The following is a 24,049-nucleotide window of genomic DNA, read 5'->3' on the forward strand; positions in this document are numbered from 1 at the left end:
TAAGACCGCTAATCTTGAAAAGGCTATTCGCATTCGAGTACGATAACAAGCCAATCAGTAAAGCTGGTGCCTATAAAACTGTGGGTCTTATTACTAGGTAGATCCACAAGGTTGACCAATTCGATTGAGCCAGCTCCCAGGACTCAACTTCTTTTATGAGGTGGAGTAGGTGGTACTTTTCCCCGATTGGTGATGTTTTTTGGCTTCAGGTACTTGGCTCAATCTCATCCTTTTCCGAGGCTTGTATGTTTCTCCTATGTTTATCCGTAGATAACAAGCCTTTTTTACCTTGGATTTCCACGTCTTGCAGTTCTGTACGGCATGCATAGAAGGGAACCATGAATTTTTAACAAGTCGTTAATGTTGTGTTATGGCACGAGCTGAGACTGCGCCCTAGTATGTGTTTGTTACATAACCATGAATATCAACCCAAGAGGCGTTCGATCTCGTAGAAGGTCGCTAGTTGCGACTAGATCCTCACCATGGGTTTCATAGTGGATCTGCTGTGGAGTGGATGGCTCCATGCAGGTGAAAGGAAATCTCAATAACGCTTTCCTGCTCTATGGCACTAATTTAGCTATCATATTTCTGCAGACCCAGGGGTGCTACACACATATAAAAGGTTCTCCTCGCCATAGAACTGCACGCTCTGCATAATATTCTTCTCAAGGGAACAAGATGAACCTCTTCGATTTGATTCTCATGCCTTTCAGCAAAGCCCCTGCTCCAGAACCACAAAGCCATGTCTGGGATCCAGAGACTGTGACCATGCAACAACCAACTGCTCCTGAAGCTCCCAGCACAAAAGCTTCGGTATGGTACATTCATGAACAACACTCTCGACTATAGCGTCAAGGATACTGACCACCAGCAAAGACAGCGGCCCCGGAATCCTCAGATGTGAACTTGCGAGGAGGTGGTGAAGCAGGAGAAGTTTGTTGTGGAGTGTAGGTTTCCCCTTGGTGATGCTTACTTCTTCGCTCCACTATGGATACTATACTGATTCTTTTAGATGCTGCGGACTCATGTGCTTTGAGTGTTGCTGTGGGGGCGAATAATATAGTGTCCATGCGAGTAGTTTGTGCGAGCCGGCAGACAAATTTTGTGTTAAGGGAGATATTGGTCGGTGCTTTTATACAGGATTGCCTTGTTCGGCAAGAGACTCAGATGTAATAAAATCTAATTTACGATGAACTCAGATACCTTTGTGGCCCTTACAGTAGCGGGTGCAGACATGCGAACTAACACTCTTACTTTTTTATCAAATGCGTGGTGTAGAAGGAGAGCGTCTGGGCCTAATTGAAATGGGGCCGAGTGAAGGGCTTAATTCAAAAAGGGTGGAGACTCTCATCTCAGAACCCTGCAGATCCACAGATATCCACCATAACGAGGCTGATTTCACCTGTTCCCACGAAAGTGGGAATCAAAATTTGCGCAGGTCAGAGTTCCGGAAAATATACATGAGTAAGCACACCATTCAGAAAGATTTCTATTGCTGTAGTATTTAAGTTATTACACGGCATTATTACTGCAAAACCCCCACAATATGTCCTGTTACTTGACTACCCTAGGCGGCCTTTTATCTAAACAGGTGCATGTGGCTTGTGTCTCACTGTATATGGCCCAGAGTCTGTCGACTCCTATCAGAGCACAAATCTCGACTGAGCCAAGCGCCCCACGTCAACGAGCGCATAAACAATAGTGGATCGGGTTCGTTTTCCGAAGCTTTAATTTTGCCTAGGTTTCCCTTTTCTTTAACCGCATTTGGCAGTTCGCATTCGCGTTGATAAGTGTATGTCTCAGAATGGCATTGGGATAATATATAAAAGCATCAGCATTGATAATTAGTTGCAAATAGCAATTCACGGATATTCGCATGGTATACTTGTGTTACTCGTAAACAAAATTTCTATCATGAACACTTAAAAAAGGGCCCAGAAAGGCATATTCACTGAGCCCCTATATGGGACACTTCATTGAAAATGTCACTCATAGCTCTAATAGCACTACATAGACCTTTTCGGTGGTCGCATCTTATTTCCATGACGCCTGCCATCTCAGAATACGGCCTGCAACAGTTGTTTCGTCCAATATACATTACGCTAAATATATTTACCTTCCCATGTCCTTTAATATTTGTTAGCTACTTGGCTATGTCCAAGATATTAGCTATAGTAGCCCGTGTATCTCAACAGAGGAATCGAATCCTGAAGATTGAAATCCAGCCACTTCGAGAGCTATTACGTAACATCCTTTTCTACATATATTTTCGCACAAACATATGCATGATCAATGACGAGCAAGAATTGATCCCTGCAACGGAAGGGACCCTTTTGAAATAGACTCTCATCTGTCGCAGTGCGGTCCTTTGTATTCTTTTTAAACAATCCTTATGCGTACTGGCAGTCTACAGTAGGTCAGATCTGGGATATTGGGCACTCTGTATGGGCGCGGCGAAGGAGGTTGACCCAGGAAAGCGGAATGATAGGGGCAACACAACATTATCTACAACAAATCCCAGGCAATAAAGATTAGTGAGCGACTATTTGCCATGAAGTAAATGTATCTAGGTCATCAACTGGCTGGTGAGACACCTCGATGGGGAAACAGCATATTGTTCAAAACAACCTACCACTGCTTTTTCGTGTGGCAACGAACCTTTTTTCACGAGTATGACTCGTGAGCAAGTGCGAAACCTTTGCCTCACGGGTAGATACATACAAAATGGCGAACCCTGGTGTAACGCGGACCTGGGCTTGGGGCCGGTCGCACGATAATTACTGTGCCGTGATGCGTGACAGACGGGCTGAGAGATAAGGAAGCAGATTATGTTGGTATACGTGAAATCGATGGAGCCAAAGCCTCCGCGGTCCGCATAGGCAAGAGATTACTGAAGATAACACAAACAAACTCGTCCTCATTCAGCACGCCACGAGGCATAAGAGGACTCGGGGTGATAAGGCGTTGCTATTTATCATGCGGGTGGGTCTAAAAATAGGGATGACCTTCAGTCAGGACTACGTAGTGGTATTGAGACCCACACGCAATCAAATTGATACCGGAAAAGTTCTCGAACATGAGCAATTTATTTCGTAGAGATTGTTGAAGCCCACCAGTATAGTCAGCGCAGATGTGTTGATATTGCTACAGGCATCAATTTGCGTTCATCGAAATTGTGTATTCAAGTTGATTGCTGGCGTCCAGCCTCATCAGCAAGTGCCATGCACTTCCAATATCGGCGCTTTATTCGCTCACCTCCATGAAGCTGGATATGGAGCAATGGATCCCCACATGTGAGATATTGCAAACGTAATGATAAGAAGGACTAAGGACCGCCTCTTTCATCATTGGGTTTCATGATATGATCACTTTGTGATGGCATCTGAACCAGAGGGCAAGCAGTAGGGCAGATGTAGGATACCTTTAACCTGTGGTGTCTGGTGGCACTCGGATAAGGTCACGAGGTTAACTTGTTTCCGAGCTGTCCTAGGCCGAGAAGTTGTTATGGTTACAAAGCCATCTAGGCCATATACGTAGCCCTTGGCACTCTTGTGAATTATACGTATAAAGTTTGCTGCATTCACAACGTCAAGTTGGTATTTCAACGCCAGTCAACAGTGACACGTGTATAGGCCACCAAACGTGAATTTGGATTGCTATATGGAAATTCATGAACTAGTGGCTTTTTTCTGCAGCTGCAAATTTGCCAGCATCCACGAGTAAATTAAGAAGGTACGGTCGTCCGCCGGCGCAGGCTGGGTGAGGGGACCATTCCGGTAATCCAGTCCGACTGGAGGATGAGTAGCCCCGAAAAGCTATTCAGTGAGAGCTTTAGGCTATGATCTCAGGCCGAGATTTCTGCTCGGAAAATGGAGCACGCTCCCGTCAAGTCAACTCAACATCTGGTAATACTAAAATTATGATGATTCTCAGTTCATTTTCCAGCAGTGGTTTTGCTGCGCAAGGGGCAATGATCTCAAACAGTGGGGCTAAGAGTGTGGAATCAAACAGAAACACCAAGGAATGGTGTACTGGGAATAACGGGGCTCACGTTCCCAAGTTGTTGGGCGAGAAGGTCGTGCAAAGTATACTATTCTGGTGCCACCGGAGGACACCCATTCTTCGCAGTTTGGACTAGAGCTATTCTGGAAAGGTTGCTATGGGTATGCTGAAATGTTGACCAATAGTGATGTCCAGACTGGAAGCAATGCCCTGAATGATGGGAGTATGAGTGACTAAGCGGAAGCGCCGATCATCTTGGCAAACAGCCTAGTCTACTTAGATCGGGATGAAGTGTGGAACAGCCGTTATCGGCTCTTCAGACTTACATGGAGCCAAACACGGATTGATGGGCGTGTACGTATGCATTTCACCTGCTGTATGCCACCTTGATGGCTGTCGACTTAATTGGATTCCGTACCTGTATTATTGAGTCCCTATATTCACGGATCTTACAAGCATGTAGGATGTTGTCAACAGAATAACACCCTTCGTGAGTATCATCCAAATGGGTCCTTTTCTGAAGCTAGAACCAAGATTCTGATCAGCACAGTTACGTATCAATATCATTTTCTTCACCGCAGGGCTGAACAGGGTCAATTAGGATTCATCTGCCACCCGCGGCCTGGACCAGATTTCCTTGACCACGGTGTTTGCGGGTTCCCTGCGGAGTTCGCTGAAAAGGTTAGCAGACCCCGACCATGGGGTGTGTGTGGTATGACGAATCTGTCGACTAGTCTAAAACGCCCAAATTGGCTCTCGCTAGGCTCGAAAATAGACAGGGGGTCTTCGACCTGCCGCCTTAACATGATACTGAGCTGACGAAGCCTCGACTTGGCACTAACCAGCCATGCCCTATTTGGCTTGGCGCACGACTTCGCGCAGGAACCAAAAGCTTAGCCTTTGGGAACTGCTTGCTTGGGAGCAGAAGTAGATCACTCTGCCTGGAATGTAGACTTTATAGCTTGTATATGTGTCGAATTCTGTTCATCTCTCAGTGAATGTTCAGTCAGGCAAATGCGATGGCCGAAAAGGGTCCTAGAAGCCGAGACCCTGGTTGGACCTCCTGTGGCCTGCCAAGGCGCCCGACTGCTCGAGCGGAGATTTACTGACTCCACCCGGATAAGGTTATTACCGCCCTAACATCGGGACCCTCTTGGCGAAGGCCCTGATTAGATGCAGATTAGATGCATCCCATGCCATTGTCGCTGCTACTCCCTGCTACTCGTGTCGGGGTTTCAGGTCCCGTTTGACCAAGTTTAGGAAGCATACAAGCAGCAATGACCGACAAACAGGTTATCACTCACACTTCGCTGCGCTGCAATATGAGAAAGAGTCTTCATTTGATCACAGCCCCTTCTGGATCTTTCCATCACACTGCGCCCATGACATGCGAAAGCCAGCTGTCACAGTGATCTACTGATGTCACTAAACCCCATAATCTGGATAATACTGTTCCGGGCCGCGCAATCGGGTGACGAGTGTTAGAATCTGAGTTAATTTCTGCTGCAGAATGTCAAGCCTGGTGGGCCCGGCCGATGGAATAGCCTTCTCACTCCACTCGAACCACAGGAGACGGCTATCACGGTATGTCCCCAATATTGGGTAGATGATCGTACTATATAAGACATCCATCCGCCACCCCAAACAAACTTCTTCAACAGACGCTTCAGTCAGTCTTTACAGTCTGCACCTTCGCTCATTCAATCCACCTCCACACTCTTTAGTGACCCTCAACATGCGCAAGTCCACTCGCGCAGTTGTCGCTGCTCTGGCAGCAGCCACTGCTCAGGCTAGTTCCCTGTCCGATCTCTGCACTGTTTCCAATGTTCAGTCCGCCCTTCCTTCCAACGGCACCCTCCTGGGAATCAACTTGATCCCCTCCGCCGTCACTGCCAACACCGTCACCGATGCCAGCTCTGGCATGGGTAGCTCCGGCTCCTACGACTACTGCAATGTCACTGTTACCTACACCCACACCGGGAAGGGTGACAAGGTTGTCGTGAAGTACGCCCTGCCCGCTCCTTCCGACTTCAAGAACCGTTTCTACGTTGCCGGTGGTGGTGGTTTCTCTCTGTCCAGCGATGCTACTGGCGGTCTCGAGTACGGTGCTGCCTCCGGTGCCACCGACGCCGGCTACGACGCCTTCTCCTACAGCTACGATGAAGTCGTCCTCTACGGCAACGGCTCGATCAACTGGGATGCTACTTACATGTTCTCCTACCAGGCTCTTGGTGAAATGACCAAGATCGCCAAGCCCCTGACCCGTGGTTTCTACGGTCTCTCCAGCGACAAGAAGATCTACACCTACTACGAGGGCTGTTCCGATGGTGGTCGTGAGGGTATGAGTCAGGTACAGCGCTGGGGAGACGAATATGACGGTGTCATTGCCGGTGCCCCTGCCTTCCGCTTTGCTCAGCAGCAGGTTCACCACGTCTTCCCTGCCACTATTGAACACACCATGGACTACTACCCTCCCCCTTGCGAACTTGACAAGATCGTCAACGCTACCATCGAAGCCTGTGACCCTCTCGACGGCCGTACCGATGGCGTTGTCTCCCGTACTGACCTTTGCATGCTGAACTTCAACCTCACCTCCATCATTGGCGAGTCCTACTACTGCGCTGAACAGAACTACACCTCCCTGGGCTTTGGCTTCAGCAAGCGTGCTGAAGGCAGCACTACTAGCTACCAGCCCGCCCAGAACGGCAGCGTCACCGCTGAGGGTGTTGCTCTCGCCCAGGCCATCTACGACGGTCTTCACGACTCTAACGGCAAGCGTGCCTACCTCTCGTGGCAGATCGCCGCTGAGCTGTCCGATGGTGACACCGAGTACGATTCCACCACTGACTCCTGGACTCTGAGCATCCCCTCTACCGGTGGCGAGTATGTGACCAAGTTCGTGCAGCTCCTCAACATCGATAACCTGGAGAACCTCGACAACGTTACCTACGACACCCTGGTCGACTGGATGAACATTGGTATGATTCGCTACATTGACAGTCTCCAGACCACCGTCATCGACCTCACCACCTTCAAGGAGTCCGGTGGTAAGATGATCCACTACCACGGTGAATCCGACCCCAGTATCCCTACCGCCTCGTCCGTCCACTACTGGCAGGCTGTCCGTCAGGCCATGTACCCCAACACCACCTACACCCAGTCCCTGCAGGATATGTCCGACTGGTACCAGCTTTACCTTGTCCCCGGCGCTGCTCACTGCGGTACCAACTCCCTCCAGCCTGGTCCTTACCCCGAGGACAACATGGAGATCATGATCGACTGGGTTGAGAACGGCAACAAGCCTTCCCGCCTCAACGCCACCGTCTCCTCCGGTACCTATGCTGGTGAGACCCAGATGCTTTGCCAGTGGCCTTCTCGTCCTCTCTGGAACAGCAACTCCAGCTTCTCTTGTGTTCACGACTCCAAGTCCCTTGCTACTTGGGACTACACTTTTGATGCTTTCAAGATGCCCGTTTTCTAAATGGGTTGAATGAGTAATCATGGATTTTGGAAGGTCCTTTGATAGGATCTCTATCCGTCTGTATGTAGTATCTTCGCTTCGATAGTCGTTGTACTTCTTTCACCTGTTGTGTCTTCTTCAATCTGTATACGTGTGAAGAGACTTTTACTAGCTTACTTAGTCAAAAATATTATTTGACTGTATATAACGTTCATACCAAAGCGTAACTGACTATGTCTTCTTGCAGCTTGAGGCGTATAGAAACCGTGCATGAGCAATCTTAGCATACGTCGAAATGAGAAAAGAACACTTAATCGACCAAAACCATCCCGAAATACTTCCCTGATACTTGAAAGAAAGTAATGACCGCCCCCAATTCCCCTTCGGCCCCACACCAACATGTAACAACAATCCCAAAAAGCATTTCTGACGATATCTTCAGCCTTCACAATCCTTCGTCCTGTTCTTTATGGTCCGACTCGCTCGTATTTCAGACCATAACTGGGATAATCGGACATTCTGGTAACGCATTAGCACAGGCCTGATACGAAGCACAAGAGAAAGGTAAAATTGTGAATTGGGCCAGTAAAGCGGGCCATGTGGGGCGCAAGATAACTGGAAACGAACCTGATCTGAAACCTTCCACAACGCATAGGTCAAAAGAAGGGATGCGGCGCCGAACACGATGTACCAGCGCCAGTCAGGGTTGCTTTGCAGCGCGTTGACGTTCATGCCAAATAGACTCTGCTGCTGTTTAGCCGGGGCAAATCAAAGTAGAACAGGAGGGGATTGATGAAAGTCAGTTCACGCTACTACTTACCGATGCAAACATCAGTGGTAGGAAGATAAACTGCCCTCGTTAGCCATGTGAATAGAGAGAACCAATATATCGTCTCACAGTTATCAGACTGATACGTCTCATGAAAACTGTCTCTTCAACGGAAAGCCTAGCAAATTCCTGATACTGTAAGAATCATTTAATGAGGTCAATACCGTGGGTATCTTACCATCTGGCGGAGATCACGCACCCGCTCATGTTGCTTATCCAGTCGATCATTAACAGTCGCCTTCAATCGACTAAGATCTTCTTCTGACTTTTCCAAACAAGGACTGTGATGTACATCCACCCTGCGATATTCATCGATTGCCTTCCGTATTCCCTTGATCTGGTCTTGAAGGGCCTTCTGGATGGTGGCCAAGTAACGTGAATCATCAGCTAGGTCAGTAATCAGAACAGTGGCGCTCGTCTCGTCACCATTGCACTAGTGGTCAGAGCTGTCAGCATAAGACGCAAGATCCGGGGTAAGGGGTCGACGTACATGATCAATGACATGCGTCTCAATTTCATCGCATATTAGGGACCATTCCTGAAATAATTCGCCAATGTATTGCTGTAGGAATTCGTCGTCGCTTGCAGGAATCTGGCCGTGAGAGATAGTAGTGCTGTAGAATACTGGTTGTATGTCGTCACTTGTATCCGGAAACTGTGGTTTTGTCCACGATATACACCAGCATTTGTGACTTGCTATGCCCCCAGACTGGAATGGGCTATGTCTATTGAAGAATCCTGCATCCGGGTTGGGAAATTCTGCCGATAGAGCACAAGTTATTTCGGACAGTTTGGTGTCAAGATGCACGCGGCTGTATGCGTATGATTCTGTATTATGATAGAGGCCATGTTGCAATGAGGCTATCCAATTTTGCTTGCTATTGTGTACCCTGCCAATGCTTCCTGTTAGCATCTAAAGAAGGTACTCATCAAAAGGCAGTATTCACCAGAGATGCTGAAGCATATCACATCGTTCGACAAGATGTCCTTGTGGAGTTACATCCTCTGCTTTGTAGAAGTCGAAGACAAGGATATTGTTCTTCTTTCGTACCAGCTCAAATGAAACATTCCGATACGTTTCCTCCAAATTGAAGAAAGGCCCCTTATTTTTACTGTCCGGTAATAGATCAAACCAGTCCGCTTTGTGTCTGAAGCAGTCCACTTTGGCACGCCATCGAAGGAAAAGCTTCACTATCGGTAGCAGTCTTTGCTCTTTTGCCAAGGCTAAAGGGGTTAAGCCACGTCTGTCGGCTTTCTCTAGAAATTCTGAGCTCACATTTGTTGGAGCTTCAACTGTGTCCATAGGCAAGTCAGGTATTTGGGCGACTATGGCTTGTTGGAGGAGATGCTCCATAATGCTGATATTAGGGATGTCAAGCAGTATATGGAAAGCGGTCTCTTTGTTTAGTCCTTGCAGTCTGGTAAACGAATAATTGTTGGTAACAAGCCATTCTAGAAGGTCCGATTTGGAGTGAGCACTTGTCGCAAGTAGCCTCAAAGTTACATCATCATATCTCCACAGTAACTCAGCAATTGCGCGATTTCCGGCTTCTATCGCCCGCCACAGCGGCGTTTTGCCATCTCTGTCTGGCATGCCAATATTGATATCCTCAATGGTAAGGAGTATTGCGACGATCATGATTCTATCAAGTTGTACAGCGCGTGACAGCAAAGTGATGCCAAAAGCATCAGGCTCAGATAACAAGGATGTGCTCATATAGTTGGCTGGCACTCGCGAATGCACGTAACGTTTCAACAAGGCTTTGCGCCATTTAAAGTGGCCAACCTCAAGGGAATGTCTTCCGTCCCAGACAAGTGGCAAAACCCCGAAATCGTATCCTTTGGTTGGCTCAGGCTCCCTTTGTAGGAAATAATGGAAGGGTGTCCAGCCTCGGTTGTCCTTGTCATTAGAGTACCCAACATTCCAACTTAGTAGCTTAATCAATTCTTCTCCACCGGATTGCGCTGCCCAGGACAAAGGCGATCGCCCGTTCTTGTCACTCTGGTAGGGGTCAGCTCCAGCTTTGATCAATTTGTTCGCAGCCCACGCATTTTCAAGCTCTGCTGCATGAGACAGTGGGGTACGACCATCGTCATCCTGCTCATTCAGATCACCCTTATCAAGGCCTTCCAGTAGCAACCTCCATTTTCGTCGTTCCTCCCCGTGTTCATCCGAGAAACTGCATCCCGTCGGCAATAACTGCGCTGCGTAATGAAGCGGGGTCATGCCATGCTCATCTTTTGTATTTGAATAAAACTCGCGATCTCGCCCAAAGCGATCGCCCAGAGTGCAGTAAAACCTTTCCAAGGCCTTCGAAGAGTATCCTCCCTTATTTTCTTCAGCAATAGACGGTATAAACAGAACTTCTGGCGTATGCACAACTTTCTCAGAGACGGCTTTCATCTTTTTTTTTCTTCTTCCCAGTCATGACTATTTTTGAAGCCATCCAGTACCAACGATGACAGATAAACGGTGCTAACACCGGCCACGAAGAGATTTAAGCATTGGTAGATTAACACATCGTAGCCTAGATCGCAAGGCTGCGAGGCTAAGATAGCAGCAACTGTGCATCGCCTCACGCTAAAATCGTGGTTTCGTTTGATTTGATGCATTTCCATGTTGCTATGTGGAGTTGATAGCTCTGCGCCTTCCAAGGGTCCTATTACTGTAGCCAGCGATAAGATATTGTTGAACAAATGACTAAATACACCAAGCCAAGGTTATGAGATATGAAGGAATTTTAAGTGATATGGCATCTCATGTGAAAATTGTTTTCGCGACCGTACGCGCTGCCCATTCACCCATGTGTGGACACTGAGCCTTGTTATTTATTTAATCTAACCGAGAGGCGGAAACGTGGCTATGCTCGCAAAGGATCGCATTGTGCAGCAACCCCGCGCGACGTGGCCGTCTTGCTGAGGCATTAACGTGGTATCATTGGATGCAAGTAGAAAATAGATATAAGTGCGTTTCACTAATTAAATTCCGTATTGTGTGTTTTTTTTTTTTTTTTTTTGGCTGCTAAAATTCGAGGATATTCAGGATATCTAGGATATCTCGGGCGACAGGTCCCTACGGTGTACATACCAGCGGGTATTCATAAGAGGTTTTCCAGACTTAGCGTGCAACTACGATTTCTAGTCTTTGCTCTGCTCTTGTCGAGCGAAGAACATTACCAGTATATAAAGAATATTAATAGGCATTCTATGCTACTGCATAATACTAATACAAAGACGAAGGTAGGAATCACTGCACTATCCTAGCAATCCCCATATCCAGATGGGTTCTGATGTAACATGCAGTGCGTTTAGGAAGAGAAAGAGAACTCAGGAATGTTAATGGTGGTAACAGTCCAGGTCTTGCCACCATCGCTGGTGGACATGTCGCCAGTGACGCCGCTGCCCTTGGCAAGCGTGTTGATGTAGTTGGGGTCAGCAACATCGAGGATAATCTTGGTGTTGGTCCAAGCTAATGAGCGAGTTTATTAGCAACGCAAAGATACTTCGATAATAAATTTGTTCAACTTACAGTGAGCACCGACAGTGCCGCAGTTGTCCTCGGCACACTCAACAGCGCTTCCCCAGCCCTGAGCCTTGCCATCACTGGTGGAGAGAGTCGAGACGGTCTTGCCGTTGATCAAAACGGTCTGGGTGTAGTTGCCGGTCGAGTCATCGAACTTGTCTGTAGATCGCGAAATTTAGCTGTGAGGCAGAAACGACTGCTTGTAATTGTCACTTACAGTGCATGGTGACCTTGTCGCCCTTAGTGCCGTCAGCCTGGCCATCACCGTAGATGGGCTCCTGGGAGGTAGCTGTGGAGAGGAGCGGGTAAGTAATTATTTCGTTTGTTGTTGGTTTCCGTAGTCACTAACCGCTAGTCTCCTTAAGAGTGTAGGCGTACATGGTCCAGTCGCTCTGCTGCCAGTTGTCGGCAATGGACTGGATCAGGTCACCATTGGAGGTGCCCATACCAACCCACAGGGAGGTGATAGCATCGGAGGAGCCGCCGCTAGGGCCATTGGGGAGGACAAGAGTCGAGGTAGCTTCACGGATGAAGGAGTCGTCGGAGACGGGACCAGTGCTGAAAGCAGGACCCATGGCGGCGTTCACGCCGGTGGCGCCAAGAGCAGCAAGAGCTGCGAGAACCTGGGTGCGGGTGTACATTTTGATAGAGTTGTGTGTGGTAGATGTGAGTAGATGCGGAAGCTCGTGTGGTCTTGTTGTTCTGGTAGACGGACTGCGAGGACAAGGTGCATTCTTATATGTTCTGAATAATGACGAAGCAGCTTTTAACTTTCCTTCCCTATTACTCCCTCTCTCCTCAGTAACTATTAACGTTTATTGTCTGATGTTTCGGGGAAATATCCACCAGTGGGTTTCGGTCCCCGGGAGTATTGCCCTAGTTGAGGGGGTTTTGGCTCTTGTGCCTTCCATTGCACGAATGGGGTGTGCAGACACAAACATGCTGCCCCCATGCTGACCAGAAGCCAAGAAAAGATTCAATCTATATGGATCTCTCTGACAAGGCTACTGCCGCAGACTCCTACCTCGAGTTCCCGTCCTGACCCACTTGGTGGGTAATCAATTCCGATTCCCGACACCATCAGGAACAGCTGTCTTCCAAAGTCAATTGCACCTGACAAACAATTGGAGGCAGAAGTAAAAGTTCCCTGGCTCTGGACTGATTCATAACTGGGCTTCAGGGTTGCTCTTTATTTTCCGGTAATTTAGCGCACGAATGTACTAAATATTCGAAGGTCCAGATGCTCGCTGAACCAGGGTGGCAAAAGTCGCCATAACTTTTCCATAATGACCGGGTAGGTTAAATTTAGTCATGAGCTTGCTAGGCGGTTACTCGAACTTGATAACCGCCATCAACAACCTTGGGCCAAACGGCTATTCTGGTCTGTTACAAGAAAGTGCAATATGGCTCTCCCTGATGCCCATATGGCCGTTCTCCACTTATGGGCCCTGCTCTTGGCGCCCTACTTAAACCCTGGAACAGCCCCTATGCAGGGGTCCTCCGTTTTCGGCATTAATATAGTAACAGACAGACCTGTAGTTGTTTCAACACTTTTAGAGTGGTTAATCTTCCGCCAATAGGAGACTGCAGCGCCTTCTTCTTACTCCATCCATAAAGGTATGAGCTCCGTGTTTCATTTAAGATCCTTAGTCATACCTAACAACCACCACCCACGAGGGCGCCGTAGGAGAACTAGGCTGCGAGTCGTGGGAATTTTGGCATCCAATTCGAGTAAGGTTTACGGGATACTAATATAACGATTAAGATTAACTTTCAGTTGACGGGTATGATCCGAAAGCTAGGCCTCTATGCCATTGATGACCCACCCGGCCTTACACATTGATTTAACCTAGATGTCCGTAATGTGGGAAGCTTTAGCCATATCGTCCCTTTCTGACGTGATTGTAGTAAGTAAAAGTATAAGGAACTGTTGCGACACCTTCACGGTATTCAAAGTAACAAAGTCAAAAATCAATGTTGTGACAGTCAATATATATTTCATCAGCACCGACGGTTTCTGTCTTGTAAATGGCCGATTCTGATCGAAATCGTCTATAATTAAGTTCCTCACGTCAAGTTCACTACAGAGTCGTTTGCGCTGAGCGGATAAAAGCTTCACCGACTCGAACCATATTATTTATTATACGTTCAGGCAGCAGGATTTTGTTGGAGGACATGGTCAACTGGAATGATTCTATTCGTCGTATGGCTGTGGAGCCACGGGGATGGTCATTCAGCATGGCATGGCAAGACGCATTAGAGAATACCCCTAAAATCAAGGGGTTATCATGGGATATATAGAAATTAAATCTACATTGCACATAGAACACTTCGGAGACTTGGAAACTGTTCGGAGAAGATACGCCTATATTGTATTTTGCTTCGACGCAACCCAGTTGGGGAGAGAATGGACCCCTGCTCCATGAATTCATATAAGGAACATCCATTGCCAGATTATGAGGAAGGCAACAATGCTAGCGCAATGCAGATTGTGATTAATTCACTCAAATTCTACTATTATCTATACTACTGTGTCTCTCAGAACCGAGCTTGTGTTGCTTCATCCCTTGCTTGGACGACGGACAAATATGCGGTGCACAATATTTTCGTGACAGTAGGATAATCATAATCATTGAACTATCTTAGCATCAGTTGAAAATATATACTATGCCATACGTCATGGGATTTTAATGGTTGCGTATGCCAGCTTGCTAGGTTCGCAATCATCGTCAGGTTATTTAAGCGCCCATGACGACTACACCGTTTCAATATATTGACATATACCATATATTGTGCAACGTCGAAGGAAAATATATTTACATAAAAGATGTCGGATGTCTACAATGTAAATCTACCAGTTTGTAATACCTGGAGGCCGATGCCATCTTATGTCCGCAATCATCGAGTTGAGACCTGACCTATCTCAGTAGGTCTTAGTATAGGCAAAGCGGTGCATAGCATGTGAGGTTTTCACCCTAGATACAGTCAGTTATCTGTCACAATATCCTCTTCATTGTGCTATCGAAATAGTGATGCCCCTAAAGTATGGACATCGTGATTATATATTTGTGCTGACATAGCATGTCTGGATCACGCGGTATCATGTTTCTGCGAGCTATGAAGAAATTTTCGGTGCAGCTGCCCAAGCTACAGGATAGGACAGTCGGTCTGCGGGGGAGGGGGGAAGTTGGAGCTGTCCATAGTACATCTCGAGATCGATCTCCTTAAACCTTAATCTATGATGAATTCGGAGACCTGTCATATGAGATTCCATGTCGGTCTGGCTAAGTAGAGAAAATGATATATGATACTCTTTCCTACTGTGCATCATTTTATCTCTATCATCTTATTATTGATGCAACTTGAGACGTGCGACCCAAATATAGGACCTTAACTGGTGAACACTACATCCATTGATGCCTTAATGTGCGACCAATATATTCAGGATATCTCCAAATCCCTAGATCCTCAGCCACTCGGCGCAAGCGAGGGTTTTTCCCTTCAGCCTATGAGAGGCACGCAGGGGGCCTCGATATCTGTATCGTTTGAATTGTAAGTCCAAAATGTAGACGCAATCAACCAATCAGCTCACATGGCTTAGTTGGTAAAGCGCATGACTAGTAAGCAATCATGAGATCCTCGGTTCGAATCCGAGTGTGAGCATTTTTGTATTTTTTTTACTTACCGCCGTCACGGCAGGAGACTTTTCCGGGTAAGTGACTGTACAAGGTCCAACTGTTCACAGTGTCTTCATATGCTCAGAATAATGTTTCCTAAGTGCTCCGTACTCAAGAGTCATATTTGTGAAGGCAGTATACTCATCAGCTCGTAGGGTCTGCTCAGCAAGCCCCCTATGCAAGGGATACATCGACTCCAATTGACTGGCCAGCTGCACAAGACAAATCAGGTGTCGAAATAATTCATGAAGTTTTCAAAAATAAATCATGGGGTTATGTAGTACGAAAATTTACTCTATGGTAAGATGGGACACCTACATGGCACGCATTCTTCCTATAACAATAACATGCGGATAACTTGTCCAAAAGAAAAGCACAACCTAGGACAGAGCCAGGTTGTGAAAGATGGTGAAAAACGAGCCACGATAAAATCAAATTCATAGCCTGCGAAATACCTAATTGGCGCTGCGGTGTACAATGCGATAAACATCGCCAAAATCGTGCAGGTGGACAAGCAGCGGTGGGATACAACGTATAGAGATGTACCCGGCTTCGGCTCTGGGTGATCTGTCACATATAGTCTCCTCCTAAGGGACATGCTTGCGACCGTGGACTGGGGAGCCTTTGACTATAGCCTCTTAGCCGGTAGATGAATATTGTGGCACTCAAAGTAATAAATGCGATAGGTACAGAGTCCATTTATCATAATTTTGCTGGGGATGACTACTAAGATTGCCTCTATTATGGGATATAGTTTATTACGGCAAGCTAGCACATCAGGGCTATACATCTTGTAACTTGTTATGTCAGTAGCTCGTAAGGGGAGCCTCAAGCAATAGCATCGAGCGTACGGACGAAAATCTTTGACCCAGTATCGATGTATCCTGTGCAGCATATCACCAGATCATAGAGAATTTGAGATATTCTGAGCCTTGTCGAGGTCTCAGCGTGCCAATACATATGACATGCTCAGTTATGCGTGAGAAGCAATAAGATCTGCGCAAATCAATGGAGTGATCTCCCGAGGTCATATGCAAAGCATATGCTCTATACAAACCGTTAGCTTCAGGGTTGTCTGCAAATATCATGTATGCTGCAACTACCATTAAGGGTTGCGCTGTTGCATGGCCATGTCGACAAATTGAATATAAGACCCACAACAGATTGTCAGTGGCATGTAAGCAATGCATGGTTTCCCCTCCTTGAACCTCACAAGGACGCAAGCCAAAGTTACACTGCATCTGTTATTTGATTGAATGCACCAATAATGTGTAAGGTATTTGTTGCCCGTGATATCCAGCCTCCCGGTGGCTCGTATATAAACCCTCTCGAGATCAACATCCATCTATCTGGCAAAAGGCATAAGTCAGACATCTGGAACTAAAGCAGCACAATGAAAGCCAGTCTACTCTCCGTTCTCTCTTTCTTTTCCCTGGCTTTGGCCACAGATTCAGCCAAGTTGCTTCCGTGGTCGCCTCCAGGGCATGGCGATGGTATGTCTGACTTGTTCAGTTAGTGATGGAAACTAAGAAGCAACAGTGCGAGGCCCCTGCCCAATGCTGAATACCCTTGCGAACCACGGACTTCTACCACACAATGGAAAAGACATTTCTGAAGAAGATATTGTCGATGTACTGGGCAACACGCTGAATGTTGCAGAGAGCCTTGCTGTTGCTCTGTATAAAGAGGCCATGACCACAGTTGAAGACCCCAACGCGACTACCTTCTCCTTGAGTGACCTTGATCGCCCCGGTATCCTAGAGCATGATGCCAGTTTGAGGTATCTGCAACCCCAGATACATCAGGAAATCAAGCTGACTCGCCCAGTCGCCAGGACCCTTACTTCGGGAATGACCATGAGTTCAACCAGAAAATATTCGACCAGACAAAATCGTACTGGACGAGTCCTCTGATTGATATTGAGGAAGCAGCTGAGGCACATGAAGCTCGGTGGAACACTTCCAAGGCCAACAACCCTGACTTTAACGTCTCGGACACTGGGACGGCATTTAGTTTCGGAGAGTCTGCCGCCTACATGATCGCATTTGAAGAAAACGGTCTTGGATATGCCAACAGATCTTGGGTAGTATACTTTTTTGGTGGGTGGACTTGATGAATTATGGGTCAATAGCGCCGCTAACATGTTAAATGCGTAGAAAACGAACGCCTGCCCCAAGAGCTTGGATGGACTAAGCGTCCATTTGTCACTACAAGCGAGACATTGTTCAACATGACCCAGCGGATTGTGAATTCCACTGTTGGTCTCACACCAGAAGAGTTTGCCCAGCTGCAAGACTTTGCTAAAGTGAACCCCAGCTTCGCTGGGTCTTCGTAAAATCCTGGTATTGATGGGTTTTCCTGTCATCTAGCGCTGGGGGATTATCATTCCCGAGAAAAAGAAAGTTGCATAGTGGAACAAGATTTGTGTTTTGATGGATACAGCAGGTAGTGCGTCTAATAGTTCGCGGGAGATGAGTTCACACAGGTTCACCATACACCCGCGTGTCAATAATGCTCAGTCAACAACTGACCTGTACGATTGCATCAGAATATAAGACGTTTTACAAACATTATCTAAGTAGGCTGCTTCTGCTTGAGTTGATGCACGTTCCAGGTCCGTCCGACACATCTAAGATATTGTACTACCATCTATGGTCCATTGGAGCATCCACAAACCGCCCTCTAAATATACTATCTACTATAATTCCACACGGCAGGCGAATTATCATATGGGTGAGCTATACTCCAACCACTCGCTCAATAGTCTCCCTTACATCATCCATCCCCAGTCCCAGCAATCCATTGGCGAGCTTTTGATTCCTGACGTAGTTTGCTTTGAGGCTTGGAGTACTTCCAAACGCAGTCGCCCGGACTAGTGCAAACGCACCACTGAAATCACCTGCACCCAGCTTCTTGAGGCCTTCAGCAACCTGCTCCTGGGTCGTAGTCTCCGTGACTGCCCACCGTGATTGTGTAACCTCCTCGAGTATCTTCAAGACTTCGTTCTGAGTAGTCTCAACAGACGCAATATATAGAAAGCGGTTTTCCGTTTCCTCCGACCGCAAGACGACAGATAAAACAGCTTTCCCAAGTTGTTCCTCATTCGTCAGGGTGAATCTGGTGACACCACTATCCCAAATAACTGCTGACTTGGCCTTCATATCAAAGCCGAGAAAACCAGATGCAAGTCCCTAGAATACCAATCAGTCATAATATATCAGACGTGGTAAAAGAAGACAACTCACCCAGTCGAACAACCCAGAAGTAGCAATTCCAGTCCAGCTCAGCCCCTCTTCCTCTTTCTCTTTCAGATAGTTGATAATATCTCTCTTCTGCTGAAATAGAGGGAGTAGCTGGATCACAGCATCATCTTCGCTGCTGGTCGAGAACTCGGAGGGAATGAACCGTTTCACGCCTGTCTCGATCGCAGCATCGACGAACTTCTTTTGTTCAGTGAAGGCAGTCCCACCAACTGCAGAGATGAGCACATCTTGCTCACGAAGGAGTGACCGGAGACTGGAGGCCGAAAAGTCGGTCTTATGGACAGTAACGCCGACTGGAAACTCAGTCGTGCTGGATGATTCTTGGCGGGTTAGGACGGTAACGGTGATTTTGGCATTCGAGCTCAATGCCCTGAGGATAATTTGACCGATCAATCCGGTTGCCTGTTTTCGTCAGTTGGGTGTCCGAAGGAATATAGACACGAAAGACATACCCCAATGATCGCGACTTTGGTTGGGATGGCCATTTTGGTCTGAGTAAAGTGGAAGATGTGATATGAATTGATCGTTTGCTCAAATCTGCTGTGAAACTTGCAGCTAGAAATGAGGGAACATAGCCGCTATTTATGTTTGCCTTTGAGGGACTGAATCTACTTGATAATCAGTTGTATACACACTAATACGCTATTCTCAACCCTAACTTGGGACTAGCCCCAGCAGCTCAATGCTTAGTGCTTACGTCCCATCACCCACCTCTAAGCAGATGATTCATCATGATTATAAATATACGGACGGCGCTCCGCTGTCCGCCATACCCAATCACTGATTGCTTTCCTCCTTACATCATTTCAATTACTCTCTCGCCTGCTCAGTACGGTCTACATTCCGTATATTGGCTATTCATTCAATAAATAAGATGTTACGTCGAACAATCGCATCCGGGAGATCCTGCCTCGAATGTAGTCGGCGAAAGATCAAATGTGATAGGTCACTGCCTTGTTCCTATTGTGTAAAGATTAGAGCGGCATGTGTTTATCCGCCGACGAGAAGGCGCTCTCGGAGCCCAGACTCAGGGAATGTCAGTGTCACGAGTCGGCTTGATAAAATCGAGGATACGCTACGAGTACTGAGCGAGGATTTTGGTCAGGTTGGAGACTCACTACGCCATCTACTCTCATTTACGGCATCAGACACTACGGGAGATGGTGAGATTCTCCAAACGAGACCCTCGAACCCTCATGGAAACTGCGTCGATACTGGCCTTGGCTCAGAAAATCGAACAGAGCCTCCAATTTGCGCAAATCGTACTCTTGATAGCGCGAAAGAAACAACCGAACGACAGCACCCATCGCCTGTCACAATATCCATTCTGTGGCATTGGTACTTGGATACTGTTGATCCCGTGCTCAGGGTGTTCCACACGCCTAGTGTTCAGAAAGACATTATGCGAGTTATTACAGAGGGGACCATTGTGGACGTAGCGAAACAGTGTTTAATGTTTGCGATTTATTACGCTTCAATAATCAGCATGCCATCAACCACGTGCCTGGACAAGCTCAATGAAGATAGGTCAACGCTATTGAAACGGTAAGATAGCCATGTCCTCAAACTCGAACCTAGCTAACAATATAGATATCGCAATGGAGTCGAGCGCGCACTTGCACGAGTAGACCTTTCATCGTCCTTGGAATTTAATCTCCTACAAGCCTTCATTCTATACCTTGTGCGTGATTCATTCCTTTCGCCCCAACTCAGCTAATAATCGTACTAGACCTGCGCCCGACTAGACAGCCACGGCCCATCAGGTAAAACCCACCTCCCTACAGCCATCAACATGGCATACCGGATGGGTCTCCACCGCGACGGCACAACACAAAACAGTTCAGTATTGGAGACTGAATCGCGACGTCACCTATGGTGGCAACTCGTTACCCTTGACACCCGAACCGCAGAGGATCACAACACAACCCCCTATATCCTTGAACCATCCTTCACTACACAATTTCCATGTCTCATAGTTGACACAGGCCTCCCATCACCGATCACATCCAACGTCACTGCATCTAGCACGTTCTTCCAACTACTCCATTTTGAACTCATATCCTTCACCCGACGCATCATTTTCTCGGATACTTTCAACCATGCAAACGATTATCACAGTTTGTCCCCGATCCAAAAGCATAAGGCCATCAACGACTTTCGACAGTCACTTGAAACCAGATATTTCTCGCACTGTGGTTCCATAAATCCCCTAGAGTTTATAACCGCGGCAACTGTTCAGCTCTTCCTGGTGAAAATGAAATTAGCGGTGTGTAAGCCTGGACACAATTTTCGACCTATTTGTGTAGAGGTCCTTCAGCGAGCACTCGTGCTGAGGGAGCATGAGCCAGGGCAGAAGTGGCTTTGGTTGGTTCAGAGAGATATAGAGTGTGGAATGTTGGAGATGCTGCTGAATGATCTGGGCGCGGAGGGGGTGAATGAGGGAAGGGACGAGGCATGGAGGGTTGTTGAGCAAGCATATGGGTATTGGAAAGGAGATGAATCTGCACTGGAAACTGGAAATTGGGCGGTCATTGAGGAGTTAAGGGCCCGTGCTTTGACTGTTCGGGGTTACGAGAGCGAGGTCGATGTGTCGAATGGACTCGAATTGGTGCCGGACAATTATGATGCAGTGCCCGTGGAGAGGCTTGCTGAAGGTACTGGAATTGGGGAACTGCCAGGCGATGGGACGGTGTGCGAGTGGAGCATGGAGGCGTTTGAGCAGTATTTTCGGGCGCTGGGTGCCAGGGACGGTATGTCGAATGTGCTTTAAGCTGTTAGCTTGTACCGAAGCGTACATTTCTAGATGGAACCATATATAGTTTGCCGTTGAGCGACGATCTCTATATTAATATGACATACAGACATGACTACGTGTCACAGAACAGCAAGAATACGTGAGCGATATATATGCAATCTCGTGGTGTGCTTATAACCGCGTTGAGAAGGCTAGCGTTGAGACTACGTAATTAGCACTTATTGACAGCGATGAATGCATGAAAAAGACAATACTGGCCTGCAAAAGTATGGTCTGCTCAAGCTTAGGACCAAGTGCCACTAGCAGGATTTTCGTACCCTGCAAGCTGGCTGCATGCTAAGCTTTATCGGCCTGCAGGGCCAATCACATATTCATTCGTCTGTGCGCTTGCCAACCAACTACTCTGGCTATCTCCCTCTTATGCTCACCCCTCATCCACTCAGCCGGCTATCAAAGCAATATATTGGAAGTTGCTTATGGCACAATCTTATGCTGGTCGGAGAAATGATGAGCTGGCGCGCAGGGCCCCGCATCTTCCCCAGATTGAAGCCACGGCCACCAGATGCTAGTTCTTTTCTACCCTGGTATATTAGAACTGACATTATCGAACGCTGTTAATCAACCTACAGGGATTGAACAGACATGAGTGTAACCCTGCGATCGGGGCTGTATTACGCCCTGCCACCATCAATAGCGGGCTTCGCCTATGGATGGGAGATTGCGTCCATGAGCGGCATCTTAACGATGCCGCAGTTTCTTTCCTACTTTCATACGCCATCAGCTTACCGACAAGGTGCCATGACAGCAGCTCTTCAAGCTGGCGAGTTTGGGGGTTCGCTACTGATTGGGTTCTTTCTTGCTGACCGATTCGGCCGTCGATACACGCTTCTCGTTTGTGTAGCTATTTATCTGATCGGGCAAGCACTTGTTGTCGCCGCACAAAACCAAGCTATGTTTATTGCGGGCCGACTTGTCAATGGACTCGGAGCGGGTGGGCTATTCCAATCCATTTCTCTGTAAGTATATCATCTTTATCGCTGTCTCTAATTTATTCCCTCCTCCGATCTCGTTGTTTTGCTGAAAGTGTCAGGTATACCGCCGAAACAAAACCCCCCACACAGTCCGCGGCATTATGTCCTCCACAATGAGCGCAGGGATCGCTGTTGGCTTGCTAGTATCTTACTGGGTACAATATGGAGCGCTTAAGATTTCCGGAACAGCCGCGTGGCGCATGTGCTTTGCCTTGCAGCTAGTACCTGGGGTCTTAGTGGGTATGCTGATTTATCTACGCCCAGAATCTCCACGCTGGCTGTTTCAACACGATCGCAGCGACGAGGCACTTCAAGTTTTGGCAGACCTTCATGGCCACGGTGACTGCACCGATCCATCCGTACAAGCCGAGTTCCAAGAAATCCGAGTAGTCGTGCAATATGAGGGCCGCGCACCTCCCCCATCATACCTGAGCCTACTCGCTAAAGCGCCCTACCGGCGTCGCACTGCGCTAGCAATGGGTCTACAATTTATGCAGAACATTAGCGGCGTCAACATCGTCTTCTACTATGCGGCCAAGGTATTCGCGCAGACTGGACGCACCGGGACTCAAGCGGCAATGCTAGCGAACGGCATCGGATCCTCCCTCTTCCTAGTTGCCTCCTTTTCGCTCACTGTCATGATTGACCGATACGGTCGACGGAAGCCACTAATTATCGGCCCAAGCCTCATGGGCATCTGCATGCTTGTTGTTGGCATGTTACTAGTTGGCTACGGCTCGCCGCATTTCGATGCCGAATCCCAGCAGTTGAAATACAGCTTTGCGAACGTCAAGGCCGGCAATGCGGCTGTGGCATTTGTATTTCTATATATGATTTCCTTTGGCTCAACGTGCGCTGCGTTGCCCTGGACTTATCAGAATGAGGTGTTCCCTATCTCCGCGAGAGGCAGAGGGACTGCACTTTCTGCCTGCATTAATTGGTTTGCGAATTTTTGGCTCGGTTTATATATGCCTGAAGCGTTGAATAAGGCTGCATGGAAGATTTATTTCGTTTTTGGGGGTGTTTGTATCGCGACTTCTTTTGTTACGTATTTGTTCTATCCGGAGACTGCACAGCGGTCGCTCGAGGAGCTGGATTTGTTGTTTACGCCGAATCGGCGTAAGCTGGTTTGCTTTGACTGGGAGGCATGTCAGAAGGGGTCATTGCTGCATCGTGATTTGGAGGGAGTGGAGGTGGCACAGCAGCTGGAAACTGCGCTGGTCATGGGAGGGATTGAGAAGACAGTGTGAGTTGAAGATTTCTTTTTGCGCTTAGTATACCGAACACATACTAGTATGTTCAAGGGACCGTGCTAAAGAAAATAATACGAAAATTTGACTCGTACGCGTATAACAAGAAGGGGCATGATGGTGGATGCATGTAAGAGCCGAGTGATTAAAGCAGAAGGATCAGAACGGACCATCTCCCGACAGCACACAATGTGCTTATACACAGCCCCTACTGATTAGAATAGTCACACTAAAAGTAAGCTTCCTCGGCGTCCCACTA

At 47.5% G+C, this 24,049-nt stretch overlaps 8 protein-coding genes and 1 non-coding gene across 9 annotated transcripts; 6 read left to right on the forward strand and 3 right to left on the reverse strand.

Moving 5' to 3' along the window:
* Window positions 1–678: 678 nt before the first annotated feature.
* AtWU_10084 (peroxidase, 2 family protein) lies at window positions 679–1,058 on the forward strand (the record flags this gene model as incomplete). Its single annotated transcript, XM_035505189.1, has 3 exons — window positions 679–813; window positions 877–947; window positions 1,013–1,058. 3 exons carry the CDS (start codon window positions 679–681, stop codon window positions 1,056–1,058), a joined length of 252 nt encoding a protein of 83 aa, XP_035361082.1.
* A 4,679-nt stretch (window positions 1,059–5,737) lies between these two features.
* On the forward strand, window positions 5,738–7,483 carry AtWU_10085 (putative tannase; the record flags this gene model as incomplete). Its single annotated transcript, XM_035505190.1, has 1 exon — window positions 5,738–7,483. One exon carries the CDS (start codon window positions 5,738–5,740, stop codon window positions 7,481–7,483), a length of 1,746 nt encoding a protein of 581 aa, XP_035361083.1.
* A 417-nt stretch (window positions 7,484–7,900) lies between these two features.
* On the reverse strand, window positions 7,901–10,695 carry AtWU_10086 (ankyrin; the record flags this gene model as incomplete). Its single annotated transcript, XM_035505191.1, has 7 exons — window positions 7,901–7,981; window positions 8,090–8,206; window positions 8,283–8,312; window positions 8,361–8,420; window positions 8,470–8,724; window positions 8,782–9,181; window positions 9,239–10,695. 7 exons carry the CDS (start codon window positions 10,693–10,695, stop codon window positions 7,901–7,903), a joined length of 2,400 nt encoding a protein of 799 aa, XP_035361084.1.
* Window positions 10,696–11,599: 904 nt separating this feature from the next.
* AtWU_10087 (uncharacterized protein) lies at window positions 11,600–12,455 on the reverse strand (the record flags this gene model as incomplete). Its single annotated transcript, XM_035505192.1, has 4 exons — window positions 11,600–11,760; window positions 11,821–11,973; window positions 12,032–12,103; window positions 12,164–12,455. The coding sequence occupies 4 exons, from the start codon at window positions 12,453–12,455 to the stop codon at window positions 11,600–11,602; spliced, it is 678 nt and encodes a 225-aa protein (XP_035361085.1).
* Window positions 12,456–15,400: 2,945 nt separating this feature from the next.
* On the forward strand, window positions 15,401–15,477 carry AtWU_t247. Its single transcript has one exon. It is a non-coding gene; the product is annotated as a tRNA-Thr (tRNA).
* A 1,407-nt stretch (window positions 15,478–16,884) lies between these two features.
* AtWU_10088 (peroxidase family protein) lies at window positions 16,885–17,826 on the forward strand (the record flags this gene model as incomplete). Its single annotated transcript, XM_035505193.1, has 4 exons — window positions 16,885–16,984; window positions 17,031–17,271; window positions 17,319–17,590; window positions 17,648–17,826. The coding sequence occupies 4 exons, from the start codon at window positions 16,885–16,887 to the stop codon at window positions 17,824–17,826; spliced, it is 792 nt and encodes a 263-aa protein (XP_035361086.1).
* Window positions 17,827–18,229: 403 nt separating this feature from the next.
* AtWU_10089 (aromatic alcohol reductase) lies at window positions 18,230–19,239 on the reverse strand (the record flags this gene model as incomplete). Its single annotated transcript, XM_035505194.1, has 3 exons — window positions 18,230–18,682; window positions 18,737–19,156; window positions 19,207–19,239. The coding sequence occupies 3 exons, from the start codon at window positions 19,237–19,239 to the stop codon at window positions 18,230–18,232; spliced, it is 906 nt and encodes a 301-aa protein (XP_035361087.1).
* A 1,001-nt stretch (window positions 19,240–20,240) lies between these two features.
* On the forward strand, window positions 20,241–21,524 carry AtWU_10090 (transcription factor domain-containing protein; the record flags this gene model as incomplete). Its single annotated transcript, XM_035505195.1, has 3 exons — window positions 20,241–20,299; window positions 20,345–20,435; window positions 20,484–21,524. 3 exons carry the CDS (start codon window positions 20,241–20,243, stop codon window positions 21,522–21,524), a joined length of 1,191 nt encoding a protein of 396 aa, XP_035361088.1.
* A 1,117-nt stretch (window positions 21,525–22,641) lies between these two features.
* AtWU_10091 (sugar transporter) lies at window positions 22,642–23,790 on the forward strand (the record flags this gene model as incomplete). The annotated part of the gene is made up of 1 exon (XM_035505196.1): window positions 22,642–23,790. The coding sequence occupies one exon, from the start codon at window positions 22,642–22,644 to the stop codon at window positions 23,788–23,790; it is 1,149 nt and encodes a 382-aa protein (XP_035361089.1).
* Window positions 23,791–24,049: the final 259 nt, after the last annotated feature.

The sequence above is a fragment of the Aspergillus tubingensis genome, assembly GCF_013340325.1.
Source record: "Aspergillus tubingensis WU-2223L DNA, scaffold_12, whole genome shotgun sequence".
In the NCBI taxonomy this organism is placed as follows: domain Eukaryota; kingdom Fungi; phylum Ascomycota; class Eurotiomycetes; order Eurotiales; family Aspergillaceae; genus Aspergillus; species Aspergillus tubingensis.